The sequence below is a fragment of the Cebus imitator genome, unplaced genomic scaffold (assembly GCF_001604975.1).
Source record: "Cebus imitator isolate Cc_AM_T3 unplaced genomic scaffold, Cebus_imitator-1.0 Scaffold342, whole genome shotgun sequence".
Taxonomy (NCBI): Eukaryota; Metazoa; Chordata; class Mammalia; order Primates; family Cebidae; genus Cebus; species Cebus imitator.
In genome coordinates this window covers 419,715-438,773 of record NW_016107657.1, presented here as the reverse complement: position 1 = coordinate 438,773, position 19,059 = coordinate 419,715, and the positions used below count along the sequence as shown (strand labels likewise).

At 40.7% G+C, this 19,059-nt stretch overlaps 1 protein-coding gene across 12 annotated transcripts in view; it reads right to left on the bottom strand.

Moving 5' to 3' along the window:
- The window catches only part of FHOD3 (formin homology 2 domain containing 3), a 487,025-nt gene that overhangs the window by 269,423 nt on the left and 198,543 nt on the right, over positions 1-19,059 (bottom strand). For all 12 annotated transcript variants that reach the window (XM_037730378.1, XM_037730382.1, XM_037730380.1 and 9 more), the window contains exon 4: positions 10,106-10,173. In XM_037730378.1, the coding sequence (XP_037586306.1) occupies positions 10,106-10,173 (68 nt within the window). The remainder of the gene's footprint in view (positions 1-10,105; positions 10,174-19,059) is intronic.

Below are 19,059 nucleotides of genomic sequence, written 5' to 3'. Positions count from 1 at the left end.
AATTTTACAACCAGTCCTCACATTGTCCTTTGCCAAAGACCAATTATTGCCTCCTGGGCAATCTAATAAAGATAAAGCAAATGAATCTCCTCACTGCTAGAAATATTTACAGTGTCGTTTTTTTCATTCTTCAAAAAACACCAGGCTCTACCCCCCCCCCCCCCCCCCCCCCCCCCACAGGTCCTAAGGGACTGGCCACGTGAAGCTTGCTGGTTTTTAACTACAGGAAACATTTGATTGCAGCAAAGACCATCAGGTGAAGAACTGAAAGCCACTCCTGTATTCTAAAAACAGTCCTTGGGGCAGTGGTTCCAGAAAAGGGTCTTGCAAAGACTGAGATCCAAAGGAAGCAGTTTATCCAACCTCCAGTAGTTGTGCTGCCTGCAGGACAAGCATGGAAGCAGGATGCAGGATTGGGCATTAACCTGGAGCAACCGTGCCATCCCTCGAAAGGACCGCCTTGGTCGGCTTGCAGACCTGATCACAGAAGGCAGGACATGGAAGAAACCTCAGGGGTCATCTCACTCGATGGTTCTCAGACAAAAGTCTCCAGACCTATCAGCCAACAGAGACTAGGAGCAAGTGCATCTCCTGGGAATTTGTTAGGCCCCACCCTTGCCTCCTGAATAGGAATCTCTACAGTGAGGCCCTGTTTCTCAAGCTCAGAAGTGGGTGATTCCGAAGAGGTCAGACGGTTCTCACCCCAGACTCCTTCACATTAGAATCATCTGAGGAGCTTTAAGAAGGACCAGAAAGCAGGACCTTACCCAGATGGAAATAATCCAAATATCTGGGGTGGGGCCAAGGCTCTGCTATTAAATTCACCAGGAAATCCTCAAAGGTTGCCTTTTTAAGAACCACTGATTTAATGCTAACTTTTCTTTACAGACAAAGACACTAAGACTCAGGAGTGGCAGTCACTCTACTCCATTCAGCCGAGATCACTTTGCTCCATTCAGCTAGACCCGAGCCCAGTCATTTTTCCGTAGTACTAAGCTCTCTAGAGCTCTCTGAGACGGATTTTTCTACCATTGTTTTCATCAATTGAGATTAGGAGATTCCTTCAATTGGACAGGGCCTTGTCTCAAACGCATCTAGGATAAAGCTGGAACATTCATCTTAAATTATCACAACAGAGCAAAAATAAAAAACCTCAGTGATGTAAATGGTAGAAAGCTTAATGGAATAATGAAAGGTTATTATTATAGGAAAAGTCAGAAATCATGGCTTATCTCCAAAAGAGAAAAAATAATGTAGATGAACTGGCATAATTCTGTTCCTATATGAAATCAGCCCCTTGTTTTGATTTTTATGGTGTTTTCCAATTATATGGATGGTGGACCAGGTAAATGTGGGCAGGCTCAGCAAAGGCTCCCTTTGAACCAGGAAAGAGCTCTCCAGGGTCAGAGCTCACTTGGGGGGAAGGGTGGGTGAGTGATGCCTGCGCCCTGAATGTAATGAAAGACAGCTGTGTTAACTCAGACTTCAAGATAATCATGGCTTTGGAAGAAAGAAAATGGGACAATATCATGAGTTTTTGGAAAATTACTTTACACTCATATGTATAAAGGAAATAAAAAATAATTCTCTCTCCATCCATATCCTTTTCCACCAGCATATGTGAAAAGTGAACATTTAGATGAGCTCATGTCTAGTCAGAAAGTTTTTCCAAGCATGTAACAAATGTTTATTACTTTAACTAAAACTAGATTCACACATGACTTCATGGTGAAAAAGTGAGAACAAGCTCTCAAGAAACCACTCAAGCTAATCACTAATATTAATATACCAGAGAATTGACTGTCTGGCAAAGGCACTTGGAAAAAACACGGGACAGGCGAGACAGTGTTTATAAAAATTGTTCAGAACTTTAACCGAAATTTATGCACATATGTAGATAAGGCACTTAGGAAAGAGAAATTTATTGATAATAAATGTGGAGAAAACCTTCCAAATTGGCAATGTGCTAGATTTTTACACATATATCCTAAAATATATGAGCGTTAAGAAATGACTTTTAAAACACTGGTTTCAGAATAGGATGAAATCAAAATGTTAACACTGATAGGTGCTTATTACTGCATTTCAGAATTTTCTATAATTGCCATATATTAAACCTGGTATCATTTTTTTACATGCCTATTGGTGAAGGAATATTCAACTTAAAGAGATGACCAATGCCTCTGTTTTTCAGACACTTACAATCTAGTTTGGAAAAGAACCTCCACATCTAGAAAACGCAAGAGATGATGGAGACTCTGACCTACAGGTATGGAAGGTGGTGATCCATGCCCAGACAGCACCGCTGCCTGTGTAATCCAGTTAATTCCCCATGCGTCGCTGCCCTGTGGTCGAGTGCTGTTTTGTGCACACGTGTGTGGTCTTCCAAACAGACTATAAACTTCTGGTAACAAGCACCTTCTTCCTTGCCTACACAGTGCCAATGAGGCTGCTCAAAAATATTTGTTTAATGACAGTTCTGGGAATTCAGAGAACACACACTACAGAGTGAACTTGGTTAAGGGATCTACAAGAGTCCATGCATGTTTATTTTTAATGTTTTCAATTGAGAGGATTTTAAACATATACAAAAGGCAACAGAATAGTCTAGTGAACCCCAAGTGCCAACCAATGCATACCAACCCTGTTTCATTGATCATGCTAACCCTTTCCCTGCCACATTAATCTGAAGTGGGTCCCATATATCATATCATTTAATCCATAAACATTCCAATATGTATCTCTAAACTACAGGAACTCTTCTTAAAAATATGTACTCACAATTAAAAATTAATACTTTTCATTCATTATCAGATGTCTGGTCAGTGAGCAAATTTCTAGCTATCTCATAAATACTGTTTTTCACAGTTTTATTAGTATCCAAATAAAACTCATACATAGCAGTTAGTTGATATGACTCTTGAACATCTTTTAATTCAAAGTTTGTTTTGTTTCTTCCATTGGAATTTATGTGTTGAAGAAACTGGATCATTTGTCCTGTAGAGTAGCCCACAGTCCGGATTTTGTTGGTTACACCCCTGTGGTGTAGTTTAACATGTGCCTCTTGGATCATTTACAAATAGTTTATAGCATATAGAGGCATGCAGATTCGGAGGTGATTTTTTTGGCTTGACTGCATCATTGATGGTAGTTTGTATTTCCATTGGGAGGTACCTAATACCTAGCTGAATCTCATGCTCATCATGTCAGCAGTTCTTGAGGCTTACCACATAGATCCCTTAAATCATTAGGACTGCAGAATGGTAATATGCTAATTCTGTTACTTCCTCTTACTTATTATCTAGAATATTTCTACAAACAAGACTTCCCCTCAACTATTTGATTATCCTAAAGTTCATAAGTGACAAGGCAAAATAAATGTGAGATACTGAAACTTAATTCATTTGCAAAATAGTAAACTAGTTCACTAGCATTTTCCTATATTGAGCTAGTTAGCTAGCATCTTTCACCTATTTTCTGTCAATCCATTGTTATTGTGTAGTATCATTATGAACTCATCAATACAAAGTTTGTGTGTTTTGATCCACTGCAATTATCACCTTTATTGATGTTCACTGTCTCATCTTTGGCAAGCCAGTGGGAGACCCTTCAACTTACTTCTGAGTTCTTTTGGAAATAATCCTAGACTATCAATAGCTTTCTTGCTCTCTGTATGACAAGATATTCCAAGTTTATTAATTTATTTTATTATGTTTCCCACTCCAGACTTGGAATCAGCCATTTCTCCAAGGCGTTCTGGTTCCTTTTGGTGTTTCAGACCATAATCTCATTGCTAGTGGTGCTTTTTGCTAATGAATTGATCATTCCTTCTAGCTCTTTTTTTAAAAAATGCTTATTTGCTTCAGATAATATACATGGGTTCATTCTGATATTTCCAATTAAATTCAGAGACACAGAGTTGTTAAATTTAAGAATCTTAATTATTAAGAATGCTTAGAATGACAATTAGAATCTCTCTCATGCATACCAGTCTCAGAATAGTAACACCAATACTATCATCACCAATATGATCATTGTAAACAGTTTTATTGTGGTTATGGATTTTTGGGTGGTTCTTTTCATTCTTAGGGTACATCCTACTAACAGTGCACAAATTACAGTGTTTTGAAGTCACTTGGAATAGTTATTAGCTGTGTGGCTCTGCCACCCGGTCTCAATCAGGTGTGAGAGAAGTCAAAGCTGAAGAATGGAGACAAGAGGCAGGCTGACAGACTAAATGAGGAAGGGGGAGGAGTGGTCTGAGCACGGCCAACTGGTGCCATAGGAAGAGTCTATCCCAGCTGCAGTTGGGGATCTCAGCTCAAGAACAGGACATAATCTGGAAGGTGAAGAAGTTTTGTTTTGTTCAGCGAAGTATCAGGAAGACACATGTGGATACTCTGAAGTGGAGCTTTGGAATAATTAATTAGTTAGCATAATATTTATCATATTAGAGACAGAAAAGACTGAAGACAGAGACATCTGCTAGAAAACAATTCAAGTTACCCAGTCCATTTATTTACAGTTTAAGTGGTACCAGATAGTATGCTAGGCACAAAAGGCCTGGTGACGAAACCCAGTAAGTTCACAGACTACCAGACTCAAGACAACTGCTCTGAAGCATCTTAAGTTCTATACAGGTTGAGTATCCCTTATCCAAAATGTCTGGGACCAGCAGTGTTTCCATTTTTGGGGGGAACATTTACATATACATAATGATATATCTTGAGGATGGGACCCAAGACTGAACATGAGATTCATTTAAGTTTTGTATACACAATTTACATATAGGATGAAAGTAATTTTATACAATATTTTAAATAATTTTGTGATTGAAACAAAGTTTGTGAATACTGAACTATCAGAAAGCAAAGGTGTCACTATCTTAGCCACCCATATAGGTGATCTGTGCTAGCTTGGTACTACCACCATTCCCGACACTGAATTTACAGACTACCAATATGCAATCATTGTCTTACACTTATTCACACATAAGTACTTAACAGTAAAAAAGATGACATGCCATTTATACAATGAAAAATGATAACACGTTCTGGGTAACTAAGCAGTACAGTGGCATCCCCAGAATATCTGTCTCTGCTGCTAAACAACAGCAGGTTTTCAGTCTCCCCCTACAATGTTGTGTTTTGATTAAAAGGCTGCTATACACTATATTTTATTTTGGGGGTGAGACTAAACAACACAAGTCATTGAGGGACTAGAAGTGGGTACTCTAGGGATAAGGAAGCATTCTTCTGGATGGGTTCTTTAAAACGTTTTCTCCATCATCCGCCTCATTAACAAGAGTTTTTGTCTTAGAAATCTTTGATTTTATAAACTAACATGATTTCTTGTTCTGTTTTGAGTGCACACTGCTCTACACTTCAATAAGCCATCAGATATTTTTGCCATGTCATCTCTTGGCACGTTTTCTACAGTGTTATCATCTTCATCGTCACTTATATAAGAGTACCTTGATTCAGAAACATTTTAGCTATTTCAATTCACAATTGGTTCATGAATGAACAACTGGGGCCTTTTCATCAATGTTAAAAACTTCAATATCCACTTCTTCCAGCTCATTGATAGACTCTGAAGATAAACATTCAAACAATGTTTGTATTTACAAGGAGATCAGACATCATTTTCTTCTCACTTGACGTTCAGAATCCCACAAAGTTACCACTTGTTCATCATCATCACTAAACACAGTCACAGGTTAGAGGTTGTGCCAGGCATGCACAGCTGGGTCTTAGTCGCTGTGTTTCCAGTGCTGGCAGCAGTATATCCTTCATGCTAAACATCGTTCATGCTAAACTGCTTTTGAAAACTTTCCACACCCATGCCTCTGTTCACTGCTGCTAGCATGCTGTTCAAAAAACTGTTTTTCATATTGATTCCTCATTGATCTAAGAATACCCTTTATTAATGGATCTAAGAATTGATTCCTCATTGACCTAAGAATGCCAGAAATTAATGAAGTCACATTTGAGGAAAAAACATTATTTTTGATGAGAATTTCAGCTGGAAGATGAGAAGAACAGTTGTTGAGGAAAAAATCTTGCCATCATTATCTAGTCCAGCTTCCCTGAAGTGAGCCCAAGCCCTCAGTACAAAATATTTATAAAACTAATCAGAAAAAACGATACAGTGATCCATGGCTTTCTGTTAGTGTGATAATGGAATGGTAAGAAATTCACTCCTTTAAAATGGTGAGGATACGTTTGCTTATCACAGCAAATTTTCATTTATGTGTGCCTGCGGCATTAGCACCGTCCCACAGTTATTCTGTCCTTGGCATTTGTAATTCCCTTAGGAGCTGTCTCATCAGCTCTAGTCGGTGTCTTTCCGGGGCTGTAACTACAAAACAGTAATGTTTTTTCATACACATGTTCTGGCATCAAATTTTCATCAGTCGTGACCTTAGCAATCTTGTCAATGAATTTCTCCACTGTTTTGTGATAGATCAGCGCAGCTTTATCACTACAAATCTTTAAAAATGTAATGTTGTGTCTTTTCTTAAATTTCTTCAAAGAGCCTATTGAAAATATGCAGTTCCCTTCCATTTTCGGTTTATGATAGATCTTTGCTTGTTTCACAATCAGCATACATTACAAAGCATGTGTTCATTGCATTGCTGACGGATCCACTCTATATGCAGTTGAGATCTTCACTTTTAGCTTCACAAAATGTTCTCCTATTTTTCAGTAACTTCTGCTCATTGCTTTCCGCAAAGAACTTCAACAGTTTATCCTTCTATTTCTTCAGGTCATCTGTGGTGATCTTCTGCAAGACAGTTCACACTTACACCACTGCCCAATTTCTCCAACAGCTTCACCCTGTGCTACAGATAAACATAAATGACTTCCTTTTTTTTTTTTTTCTTTTGAGACAGAGTTTTGCTTTTGTTGCCCAGGCTAAAGTACGATGGTGTGATCTCAGCTCACTGCAACCTACACCTCCTGGTATTCAAGCGATTCTCCTTCAGCTTCCTGAGCAGCTGGGATTACAGGTGTCCTCCACCATACCCAGCTAATTTTTTTTTTCATTTTTTTTTGTTTGTTTTTAGTAGAGACGCGGTTTCATCATGTTGGCCAAGCTGGTCTCGAAGTCCTGACCTCAGGTGATCTACCTGCCTGGGCCTCTCAAAGTGCTGGGATTACAGGCATGAGCCGCCACGCCTGGCTGACTTCTCTTTTTTGTCACTGTTACCCAAGGAGGTATCTTCAGGCCTTTTTGACATTTTCAACAATACCTTTATGCCGCAGAGCACAGAATAAGCAAACACACACAATGAGTAATGCACGTACATCTCGGCCCACGTGGGCATTGTGGGGAAACTGCCACTGGTGTGTCCGGCCTGCACACAGGCCATTTCATCGCCCTTTGTGGGCATGCTTGCATGGAGGAATCTGGGCATGTGTGGAAAATATATATCATAGCTGAAAGGTGGTGGGAGGGTCTTTTTCCTTGAGGATGCTGAATAAATCGTGTGTTGTGAGCCTGCCCTTTGACTGTGACCATCATATGAGATCAAGTGTGGAATTTTCTACTTGTGGCATCACTCAAAAATTTTCAAATTTTGGAGCATTTCTAATTTTGGATTTTCAAATTAAGGACACTCTACCTGTACAAGAGGTAAGCACAGGATACTTTTAATGGTATTTGGAGGGACCCTAACTAGGCTGAGGGATCATTCTGAGAGAGGATCCCTAGCAGGAAGAGATACCAGAAGGAAAACTGAGAGACATACAGAGTAGGTGTGGGGTAGCAAAACATTCTGGGATAGAACTTGTAGGTCCAGGCCAGACGTGGAGGCTCACACCTGTAATCCCAACATTTTGGGAGGCCTAGGTGGGTGGATCACCTGAGGTCAAGAGTTTGAGACCAGCCTGGCTAACATGACGAAATTCTGTCGCTACTAAAAATATAAAAATTGGCTGACCACAGTGGCGGGTGGCCGTAATCCCAACCACTCGGGAGGCTGGGTCAGGAGAATTGGTTGAACCCAGGAAGGAGAGGTTGCAGTGAGCCAAGATTATGCCACTGCACTCCAGCCTGGGTGATAAAGTGAGACTCTATCTCAATAAACAAATAAACAAGTTAGTTAGTTGCAGGTCAAGGGCAAAGGTATAGAAGAGAAAGGGCATGCCTTACATTTGGAGTACAACTGCAGGAGGAACTCAGGATGTAGCCAAGGACAGAGAGGTAGGCAGCAGAGGCCAGATCAAGAAGGACTTCCATGTTATGCTGAGAAATTCAGATGTAACCCAGAAGGCAACATGGAACCAACAAGAGAGTAACTCCCTCTGGTGGGAAGCTAAGAATGGACTGAGTTAGAGAGGACCAAACACACACGGATCCATGAATAGCTGCTGCAGTTTTCCAGGTGAGAGGAGGACAGGCGTGAACCAAGGCAGACCTATAAACCCCAAAGCATTTCCAAAGTATGAAGTGGGGTGGAGCAAGGGCGCACCAGGTTCAAACCCATGGCTACCAGAAGAAAAGAAAGAGGATTTGTCTCCAGAAATGTCAACACAGAGAAGGAACTCTTTTTGAAGAAAAATAAAAAAAGATAATGGTACAATTGAACACAGTGAAGGAAAAATGGGACAAGAATGTGTGGATGGGACAGATTTGGGTCCCACCCTTTTGCCTATTCCCTCTCAAACAGGGAGAAATCCACTCTGGCTATCACTGACAACTATCACTGACAAAGATAATCTTTCAAGGATGTAGATGAGATGGGAACTGAAAAGAGGTAGGTTATAAACTAGAATCCAAAATTCTAACAGAAAGAAACAATGAACCTAGACAGACACAAGTTCAGTGTGAAGGCCATCTTCTCCATGAACCCATCTCCTGACCCTGCCCTCTGCAGGGTGATCACCTATGCTTTCACATGGGTGATCACCTTGGGGCTCGTCTGCACCCCAGTCTTAGTCCTCTTCATTATGCTGGTGACTTTCTCAGCATAGGAATGGAGGGAAGGCCTAGGATGGAAGGATGTTATGGAATCCAAGACAGATTTGCTCAGGTACACAAGGTGGCATAGTCACAATAGCATGGTTTACAAAAGCAAAATACTCTAAATTAACCAAACGATCTGCCAATAGAAGAATAAACAAAACAACTTGTGTTTTATTCATCCAATGCAATCCTCAATCAGAGCTACATCAGTTATGCCTACACCTATCCCACTCTCAGTAAGCAGAAGTAGGATATATGCAACATGATTATATGTGTATACAGCTCATAAAAAAGGAATGTCACATATTGTTGGTGAATATTTACCATTAGGAAACGTGCATGTAGGGGTAGGGGGAAAAGAGATTGTTTGAGCATTGGAAGCAGAACCCAAGTCTTCAGTTATAACTCTAATAGGCTTTGCACATGCATGTTTATTGCAGCACTATTCACAATAGCAAAGACTTGGAACCAACCCAAATGCCCATCAATGATAGACTGGATAAAGAAAATGTGGCACATATACACCATGGAATACTATGCAGCCATAAAAAAGAATCAGTTCATGTTCTTTGAGGGACATGGATGAAGCTAGAAACCATCATTCTCAGCAAACTAATACAGGAACAGAAAACCAACCACATGATCTCACTCATAAGTGGGAGTTGAACAATGAGAACACATGGGCACAGGGAGGGGAACATCACACACCAGGGCCTGTCGGGTGATGGGGGGGCAAGGGGAGGGGTAGCATTAGGAGAAATATCTAACGTAGATGACGGGTTGATGGATGCAGCAAACCACCATGGCACATGTATACCTATGTAACAAACCTGCATGTTCTGCACATATATCCCAGAACTTAAAGTATAATTAAAAAAAATCTAGAAGTAAATATGGAAAAATGTTACGATGTGATAAAGTTGCCTTTACTTTTTATTATGTTTGAAACATTTGACATGGTAAAAATATTCTCAACTGATAGATACTATGATCTAATTTATATTGTAATCTAAAGATAAATATTGTAATCTAAATTTGTCCTTCCTTTTCATAATAAGTTCAGGTAGAAGCTTGTCTGTATCTAATTTCACAGCAATGTGAAAACAGGTAAATGCTTGTTTTTTTTCCTATTTACCTGAAATATCTGTTTCAGGGAGAAAAGGGCCCTTCTCAGATCTCGTCCACTGGAGTTGTACAGTTTTTCTGAAATAAAGAATACAACACACAAATTAATTAAACTGACTCAATTGACAGTGAAAACAGAGAGGATATGAATGATAACAAAACTACCCCTGGAAAGGTAATGAAAATCTATTCATTTCATTCAGGGTGCAAACCTTACGCCCAACCACAAGAAGAATGTTGCATATACATGTCTGGTATGTGACAGGTGTCACAGTGTGGGGATGTGTGACTTGTAGAGAAGGTACCTAGGTTTTTAACCCTCATCTCCCATCCTTCCTCTCTCAAGATCTCTATTTCCAGCTGTTTGCAGACTCTATTTTCCAGTGTATAGACTATTTCCACTTGATGGCCAACTATACCCAGAAAAGTCCATGCAGCCAGAATAGAATCCACCCTTCTACCTCATGCCTCCCTTGCCTTACAGGCCCTGCATACCCATGCTTTCTACACCTCCTGTTTCTGGGGTGTGTGGGCTGCCTTGAGCACTCTTCTGGTCCCAGGGTTCCCTAGACAGCATGGGAGACCCAAAGGCAGCATGGCAGCTTTACTGACTAGCTGGCTCCCTCTAGTTGCATAAGGGCCTCTACGCAGGAAGCCAACCTTAGCTCTGCCTGGCTGTGGGTTTTCACTCATGTTCAAGGATGGCCCTGGCCATGGGCAAGCCAGATGAAAGATCCCAGTCTTGGAATTCTCTAGATGAAGACAGGCTGACTTCCACAAGCTCACTGTTGAGCTGGTCACATTTCAAGTATACGAGTTAGGCCAGGTTTCATGAAGAAGAAGGTGAGCTTGACATAGGGCCCATCCTCCAGGGGTTGCCATACAGCCGGTCAGAGTTACTAGCTGGCCACAGTTACTAGCTGGCCAAAGTGATGGTGCTACAGGTGCTGAAGACACACAGGAGGGAGTCCTGTTCTGGTTATGCAGGATGCCAGGGAGCACGGATCCTGCTCAGCCCTCCCAGCACCCATTCTTGGCCCTGATCCAGGTGGCTCACGTGCATAGGGTTATATTCCTAGCACCAGCTGCCAAAGTTCTCCAAAAGAATCACCAAACATATTTACTGAGCACCTGCTGGGCACAGTAGTGGGCACTAGGATACCACAGTAAAGAATGCCATTATCAGGAGCAAAGACTAAGTAATCAGACTGCCTGCATTCTAAACCTGGTGTCACCACTTACTAGCTATGTGACCTTGAACAAAACACTTTACCTCTCTAAGCCTTGGGTTCTCATCTGTAAAATAGGAATATAAATGTTAGAGGAAAATGGGTTCTGTGTTAAATTAAGCATGTATATTATAGAGTGGAATGCAAAATACCATTTAAAATGTTTAGATAGACTAAAAGCATTCAAAGCAATGTCATGTTGCTGGCCAGCTACCCTGGGCTTCAATTCTAGCCTAAAGAGATTCAGGGCAGAGCCACATTCCCCTCTTGTGCAAGCGGCATGAAACACATGGCCCCAGAAGAGTTTGCAGAAGTCTAGTGACAGAACAGATATGCTAATTTTTCACAGTGGCCCAGGAAGTGGATAGGCCCCATCTTACAGAGATTTAAAAGGACACAGGTATGTAAAGCGCAGTATTTGCTTGGCAGTCGTTTCTTCAAAGGCCTCCCTACCAGACGTATTGCCTTCTGGCAAAGAACAGAAGGACCCTGTGGAAACACCCACTTGATGACATCACTTCCCCCTTTAAGCCCTTCGTGGCTGCCCACTGCAGCCAGAATGAAATCCAAACTCCTTTGCATGGTCTGCCAAGCCCTTGGTCATACAGCCCCACTCCCTCGCTGTACTGCAGACGCTGTGGTTTTCTCTCACATCCTGAGGTAGTCCAGCTCCTCCAAACTCACAACTTAATACATATTGCTGCTAAGGAGCAGTGGCAAGATGCTGTGAGGTGGGGTTCTGGGGGGTGGTATGCAACTCCAAAGATTTCCTGTTGTTTGACCACTTTGGCATCTACCACCTCTAAACACAACATGCGACCCACAAACACTTGCTAATTATGAAGACTTCTGATTAAGAGAGAATGCACCACCTTCCTAAAAAGTAAGAACCTAGAAAGCTCCAGAGGAATCAACCATCCCCAAACTGAACATCTAATTCATCTCTGACCCTAAGAAACAAGGCCCTGGTGACTCTCAGGCTGACCTCTAAAGAGTTTGTGTGGTCCCAACATATGAGTAATAGAGTGAGTTTCTCACTGTATCATGCCTGGAGTAGAACCCTGGTCTCTGGGGTGATCACACTTCTTCCAACTTTCACAGCTAACATCTGAGAATCCCCAAGTATCAGAGAAACAGACTTTGTTTTTTGTCAATATGACTTCTAATAAATAAGAATAAAACTATCAAGTAAAAGCATGGGTCCCCAAACAAGTATACCCCCAAAGAAGTGGGCCAGATTTATCCTACCCAGGAAGAACATCAGTAGAATTGAGTCAATTCCAAGTAACTCTTAAAAAGGCAATAGGCTGGCGGGCACAGTGGCTCAGGCCTGTAATCCCAGCACTTTGGGAGGCCAAAGCTGGCTGATCACTTGAGGTCGAGTTCAAGACTTGTCTGGCCAACATGGTGAAACCCAGTCTCTGCTAAAAATACAAAAATTAGCCAGGTGTAGTGCTTCATGACTGTAATCCCAGCTACTTGGGAAGTTGAGGCCGGAGAATCTCATGAACCTGGGAGGCAGGGGCTGCATTGAACTGAGATCATGCTACTGCACTCCAGCCTGGGTGACAGAGCAAGATGCTGTCTCAAAAAAGAAAAAAAAAGGCAATAGACTTGCATTAGACCTTGTCACCAGATGACAAGCAAAAATGTGTCATAAGTAGACTCAAAATATCACAGTTAAAGTCTCCTTTAGTTACTAGTGATATATCATTTTTGATTCATCAAAATGAAGGTTATCATTAGTTGTATTCTGATAGTTAAGGTTTTACTACTTGGTGCTATAGTGAAAATAATCAGTTTTTAAAATACAAACTAAGTATTAGAAAAAAAAATCAGCTGAGAATGACTGCTAATATTTTGTTGAAGATTTCTGCATCTATAGTCATAAGGAATACTGGTTTATAGTTTCTTTTTTTTTGCAGTGGTGTTGATATTGAGACAATGCTGATCTCGTGAGTTGGGAGTACTCCTTCCCCTTCTGCTTTCTGAAGGGATTTCTATAGACTTATTCTATACAAACAAGTCTATACAAATGTTATTTATTCATTTCATTCGTGTTATTTATTCAATTTCTTCATTAATACAGGGCTATTCTGATTATCTCTTTCTTCTTCAATGAAGTTTGTTAATTTGTGTCTTTCAAGGAATTTGTCCATTTAAGCTGTTTAATGTGTGGGCATAAAGTTGTTCATATTCTGTCATCCTTTTATTAACTGTAGCAATGTCCTTTTATACCTGGTGTTGGTAATTTGTGTCTTCTTTCTATTTTACTTGATCAGTCTGACTAGAGCTCTACCAATTTATTAGTGTTTTTCAAGAATCAGCTATTGATTTCATTAGAGGTTTTTTTTCCTATTGCTTTTCTGGTTTCTATTTCATTGATTATTTTCTTTCTTTTGTTGGCTTTGAGTTTAGTTTGCTCTTCCAGTTTCTTCAGGTAGAAATTTAAATGACTTGAGAACTGTCTTTTTTCTAAGTATTTAATGCTGTAAGTTCATTTCTAAGTACTGCTTCAACTGCTTCCTGTACATTTTGATATATTGTTTTCATTTTAAAATTTTATTAATATTGAATTCAGGGTGGAATAACTTAACCTTGTGATTTTTTTGACCCATGGTTTATTAAATTGTATTGTTTAATTTCCAAATATTTAGAGATTTTCCAGATATCTTTCTGCTACTAATTTCTGATTTGATTTCTTTGTGGTCAGAACATATACTTTATCAAATCTTTTAGACTCATTAAGGCTTATTTTATGGCCCAGAATGTGGTTTATCCTGGTGAATGTCTAATGTACACTTTAAAAGAACATGTATTCTGCAGTTATTGAGTGGCTGTTCTATAAATATCCACTAGATCAAAATGAGTAATAGTGCTGTCCAGGTCTTCTATATACTTACTGAATTTTCTATTTACTTGTTCTATAGATTATTATGAAAGTAGTGTTGAAGTCTCCAACTATTACAGAGGATTTGTGTATTTCTTCTTTCATCTTTATGAGTTCCTGCTTTAGGTGCTTTGAAGTTTTGTTGTTAAGTATGCTTACATTTGGGACTGTTGTGGCTTCTTGGTGTATTGACCTTTTATCACTATATAATGTCTCTCTTCATCCCTGTCAATATTCCTGTTTTAAAGTCTACTTTTCTGATAAGAATATGACCACTTTGGGTTAGTGATTGAATGGTGTATCTTTTTCCATCCTTTTATTTTTAACCTATCTATGTAGAATTTCTTATAGATATAGCTGCATCTTGTTTATATGCAATCTGACTATCTGTCTCCTAATTGATATGCATTCATTGTGGTTTTTTGTTTTTTTTTTTGAGACAGAGTCTCACTCTGTTACCCAGAATGGAGTGCAGTGGCACGATCTTGGCTCACTACAATCTCTGCCTCCCGGGTTCAAGCGATTCTCCTGCTTCAGCCTCCCAAGTAGCTGGTATTACATGTGTGCGCCACAATGTCTGGCTAATTTTTTTTTTTTTTGGTATTTTTAGTAGAGGTGGGGTTCCACCATGTTAGTCAGGCTGGTGTCAAACTCCTGACCTCATGATCCACCTGCCTCAGCCTCCCAAAGTGCTGGGATTATAGGCGTGAGCCACTGCGCCCAGCATTCGTTTTATTTTTAACTTCTCTGACATCACAACTTATTCCTCAGTGGCACTAGAACCAGACCATAGGGAGGCTCTGATGCCATCTCAAACTCTTAGATAAAAAGCATCCTTCTACAAATGCCAAAGATACTCCCAGCAGTACCAAAAATGTCTCCTTTTTGCCAAGTGTCATTTAATTAAAACAAACTACAATTTCTAATCGAGGAATAAGTACTTTCCATTCCAATTATGTTTCATTTTCAAAGCAAAACCTTTGCAGTAATTTGTTTAAATTGTCTATTTCAAACAAAACTGAGTAAGAAAATATGTAGTACAGTTCCCAAATAATGACTCTGTTGCTTTAAGCAAGAGAATTCTCACTACAGAACTTTAGAGATTCACAAATGTTAATGTAGTTTTGTTTTTCAATATCAAAGCTCAAAAGAACAGCTAATCTATATAAAAATATGACCAATTTTGGCTGAAATGTCTCTTAAAATGCTTTTCTTTTTAATTCCCTATGGTATAAAGCACCAGACAAGGTCTTGATCAGAAATCCTACCATGTGGCATCTGTTACGTTGTAACTTTTTTTTTACCCTTCATACAAATGTCTGGCAGTGATGCTTCATTTTTTTGACAGATACCTTCTCCTGAACTACTGCAAATCTTTAATATTTATAAGAATTTAATATTTTAACAAATGTTATGCATTAGTCCCTATATATCACATTAGAGCAATACAAGGGTCATCATTATGGTTGAAATAAAAAGAACAAAATATTTATTTAAAGGAATATTACTCTAGAGTACTGTCTTTGGAAAGACAATTCAATAATACATTCTCTTTCTACCAAGAACAATAATGTGGTTTAAAATGAAATCACAGTTCTTTATTAAAACTCAAAGTTGCCAGCTATGTTTAAAATAGTGGTACCAAAAAGCCTCTCCTCCTAACTTATCTTATTCTGTTGATTCATAACATACATTTTAGGAGATACCTCAGTCTACCTAGAGGCTTAGGAAGGATTAGGATGCAGGGATGTTTTAAGTGACATATAATTTGTCATTTTACAAGAAGTACAATTTATGCGGTAAAAGAGGATCCAGCAGGCATTTCACTATGTCAGACATCATGCCCAAACTAGCAACTAGTGACAGCCCTTTGATGTGGCGCAAGAGAGGCCCAGACAGGCCAAAGGAGAATCACCTCTTCCCACAGCGCAGGTCCTGGGTTCCTTGCTGCAGGACTAACAGTGCCATGGGAGGTGTGATCTGGAGCTTTATCTGCTGGGTAACATTCCAAGTTCAAGAAACCAGGCACTCCACTTGTGTTGCACCCAAGTTTTAACATACAGAAAGTTCACCAAGGCTGTGCGGGCCTCTCCTTCAGCTTAGACTAGAATGTGAAGGGCTCACCCAGGAACGGTACCTGGCCTGCCAGATTCCCAGGGATATTCTTTACCTCACTCTTGGCTCCATTTCCTATGGAAGTCCAATCACCCCTTCTTTAAAAGCAGCCTGTCTATGTAGATTCAGGTATTTTCAGTCTGGGTTACATGGGTATGTGCAGGGTTTCCTTGAGGCAAGATGACTGACAGACTTCATGCTCCCTAGCTCTGCACCAATTCTCTATTCTGCAGACTCTGCTCGTTGTGAGGGTCTCCCACGTGTTTATGTGGGTCTGTGTGTGTGCAGATGCATGTGCACATATGACTTCAATCTGTGGTTAGTACAGACTATTTGCAGGTCCACTGACCCTCTAACTATATGCAGTATACTGTATAGACTGTCCTAACAGCTCCTGAATCTCAAGGAAAGGAACTCCAAGTGTGCCCACTGCCTGAAAATCAGGCAAAGCAAAAGAAAGTAGATTCCACATGTAGTGCAGAAGAAGTAGGTTGGAGCCCACCCTACGCCAGCAAGAGGGCAGCTACAGAGGCTTCATGTATATGCAAATATCAAACTTTTCCCATGAGCTCACAGAGGTTCTCCTTGCTCCTCTTTGTTCACCTTGGCTATGAACACATGTCAGTGAGGGTGGTACAGCCCCTATCAGGGGAGGTTGCAGGGGAGCAGATGGTTCCTGCCAACTCAGACTCAGCTGGAGAGCTCTAAATCAGAGCATCAAGGAAAACAAGGTGCCTGAGCAACCAAGAGGAGACATGTGGGAGCCTTCCTGATGAATGTCAAAAAGGCATAAAAAGGCCAGGCACAGTAGCTCACACCTGGAATCCCAGCACTTTGGGAGGCCACGGCCGGCAGGTAGCTTGAGCCAACAAATTTGAGATCAGACTGAGCAACCTGGTAAAACCCTGCTTCTACCAAAAAATACAAAAATAGGCAGCGACATGTGGTGGTTTGCGCCTATAGTCCTAGCTACTCAGGAGGCTGAGGTGGAAGGATTGCTTAAACCCAGGAGGTCAAGGTTGCAGAGAGTCATGATCATGCCACTGTACTCCAGTCTTGGCGACAGAGCAGAACTCTGTCTCAAAAAAAAAAAAAAAATGTGTAACAGCAAAACTCAAAGCAGAAATGCAGGGCTGAGATCAAACTGGAGTCATTAAAGACTTGCCTTTCTCCTGAAGCTCTGGGACTGCCAGGTGGGAGATGTGCAAAGAGGTTCCCCAAGCACAGCCCCGAGAGGTGGCCAGCAGCCGATGAGAGCTAAGGCTGCAGAAGGTCCTGGGGAAGAAGCAGTGCTGATTGCTGATTCCGGCAGCTGGGGAAAAGCTGGGGGCAGACTGATTATACATCCCTTACTTTTAGGTCAAGTACAGCTTGTGCATGGCCAATAAATAAATGAAGAAACACATGCATCTATTCTCCTACCACTTCCAAATTAAACCTGCCTGGGCTATAATCATTTGGGTAGCATTAGCCTTTGAGTAAATGCAATTAGAAGCCTATCTTTAGTAAGGACGAGGAGGTGTAATTAGAACATTATTTGTGGAAATCTTTGGAACTGCCCCTCCATCCTTTCTTGCCAATTTTCTTGCCTTTTAAAATGAACTATGTCCCTTTAATAGGTGTAATCATGTATTATACTGTAAACTGGCTTGTAATAACAAGAGTGGAGGGCACAGTCTAGGAGACTACTGGGGATCATTCCTGCTTTGTCTCAAAAGCCCTGTGGGGCTCACAAAGATCAGTGCTGAAAAGTACAGCCAAAGGGGTGCTGTGCTTCCGGTTCAGCGAAGAGCACGATGAAGAAAACTTCAGTGTGTGAAGAAAGAAAGACCAGAACATTAATTAGAAAGGCCCAGAGAGAAAAATGAGTACCAATTTACATCAGTGAAAGAATATGCAGGGGGAAAAACCAAAATCCCCTTCAAGAAGGGAAGTACGGGAGTGAAAGATACATCTAGAGTATCACGCTTTGGGGCCTATAAAAATTGCTGGCTGGGAGACTAATAATTACAGCACAAGCTCTCACCAGGTGTCAAACACATTAACCAAGCTCCCGGTGGGAAAACCTGGACCATGTCCCCAGAGCCTCTTCTCTGCTCAGGGAGCACTATAACTTTCCTTTCTCCCCTGGGCTGCTGCAAAGTTTACCACATTTCGAAAGGAGATTTATTCATAGGCACAATGGTCAGGCCTACATTGAAAGTCTGTTTGCAGCAGCTACAGACAATACAACCATCATGATTTCTCAGGCACAGCCATGAGAAACGAGCTCCTGATCCACCAGGCATTTAGCTGTGTGGCATTTGCTCTTCAGATACCAGAGAGAGTTGGTGAAGAACAGTTCTGTGAAATGTGACCAAAGACAGCTTCTAGAAAATGAGTGGCTAAGCTTGGGCGATGCCCATTCCCCTAGCTAGAACACATGCAACCCCAGTTACTGTCAGCACTGAGTGAGGCAACAGAAGTGTACTCTAGACCTTCTTCTTGTGAATTCAAATGTGCCACATGACAAACGAATGTCAAGGCAGATGGCTCATTTCAACCTGCAGCCTCACTCCATTATTACTTGCTAATGTTTTAAAGAGAAAATGTGGCATAGTGGATACTGTATTTTGCAGTGAAAAAAATTGTTTGGTTGGACTTTGGAAATCATATTTTCCAGCGATTTTGAAGCTTGTTGGAGTTATAGCCTCCAATATACAAGTTGTGAAAAAAAAAAAAAAANAAAAA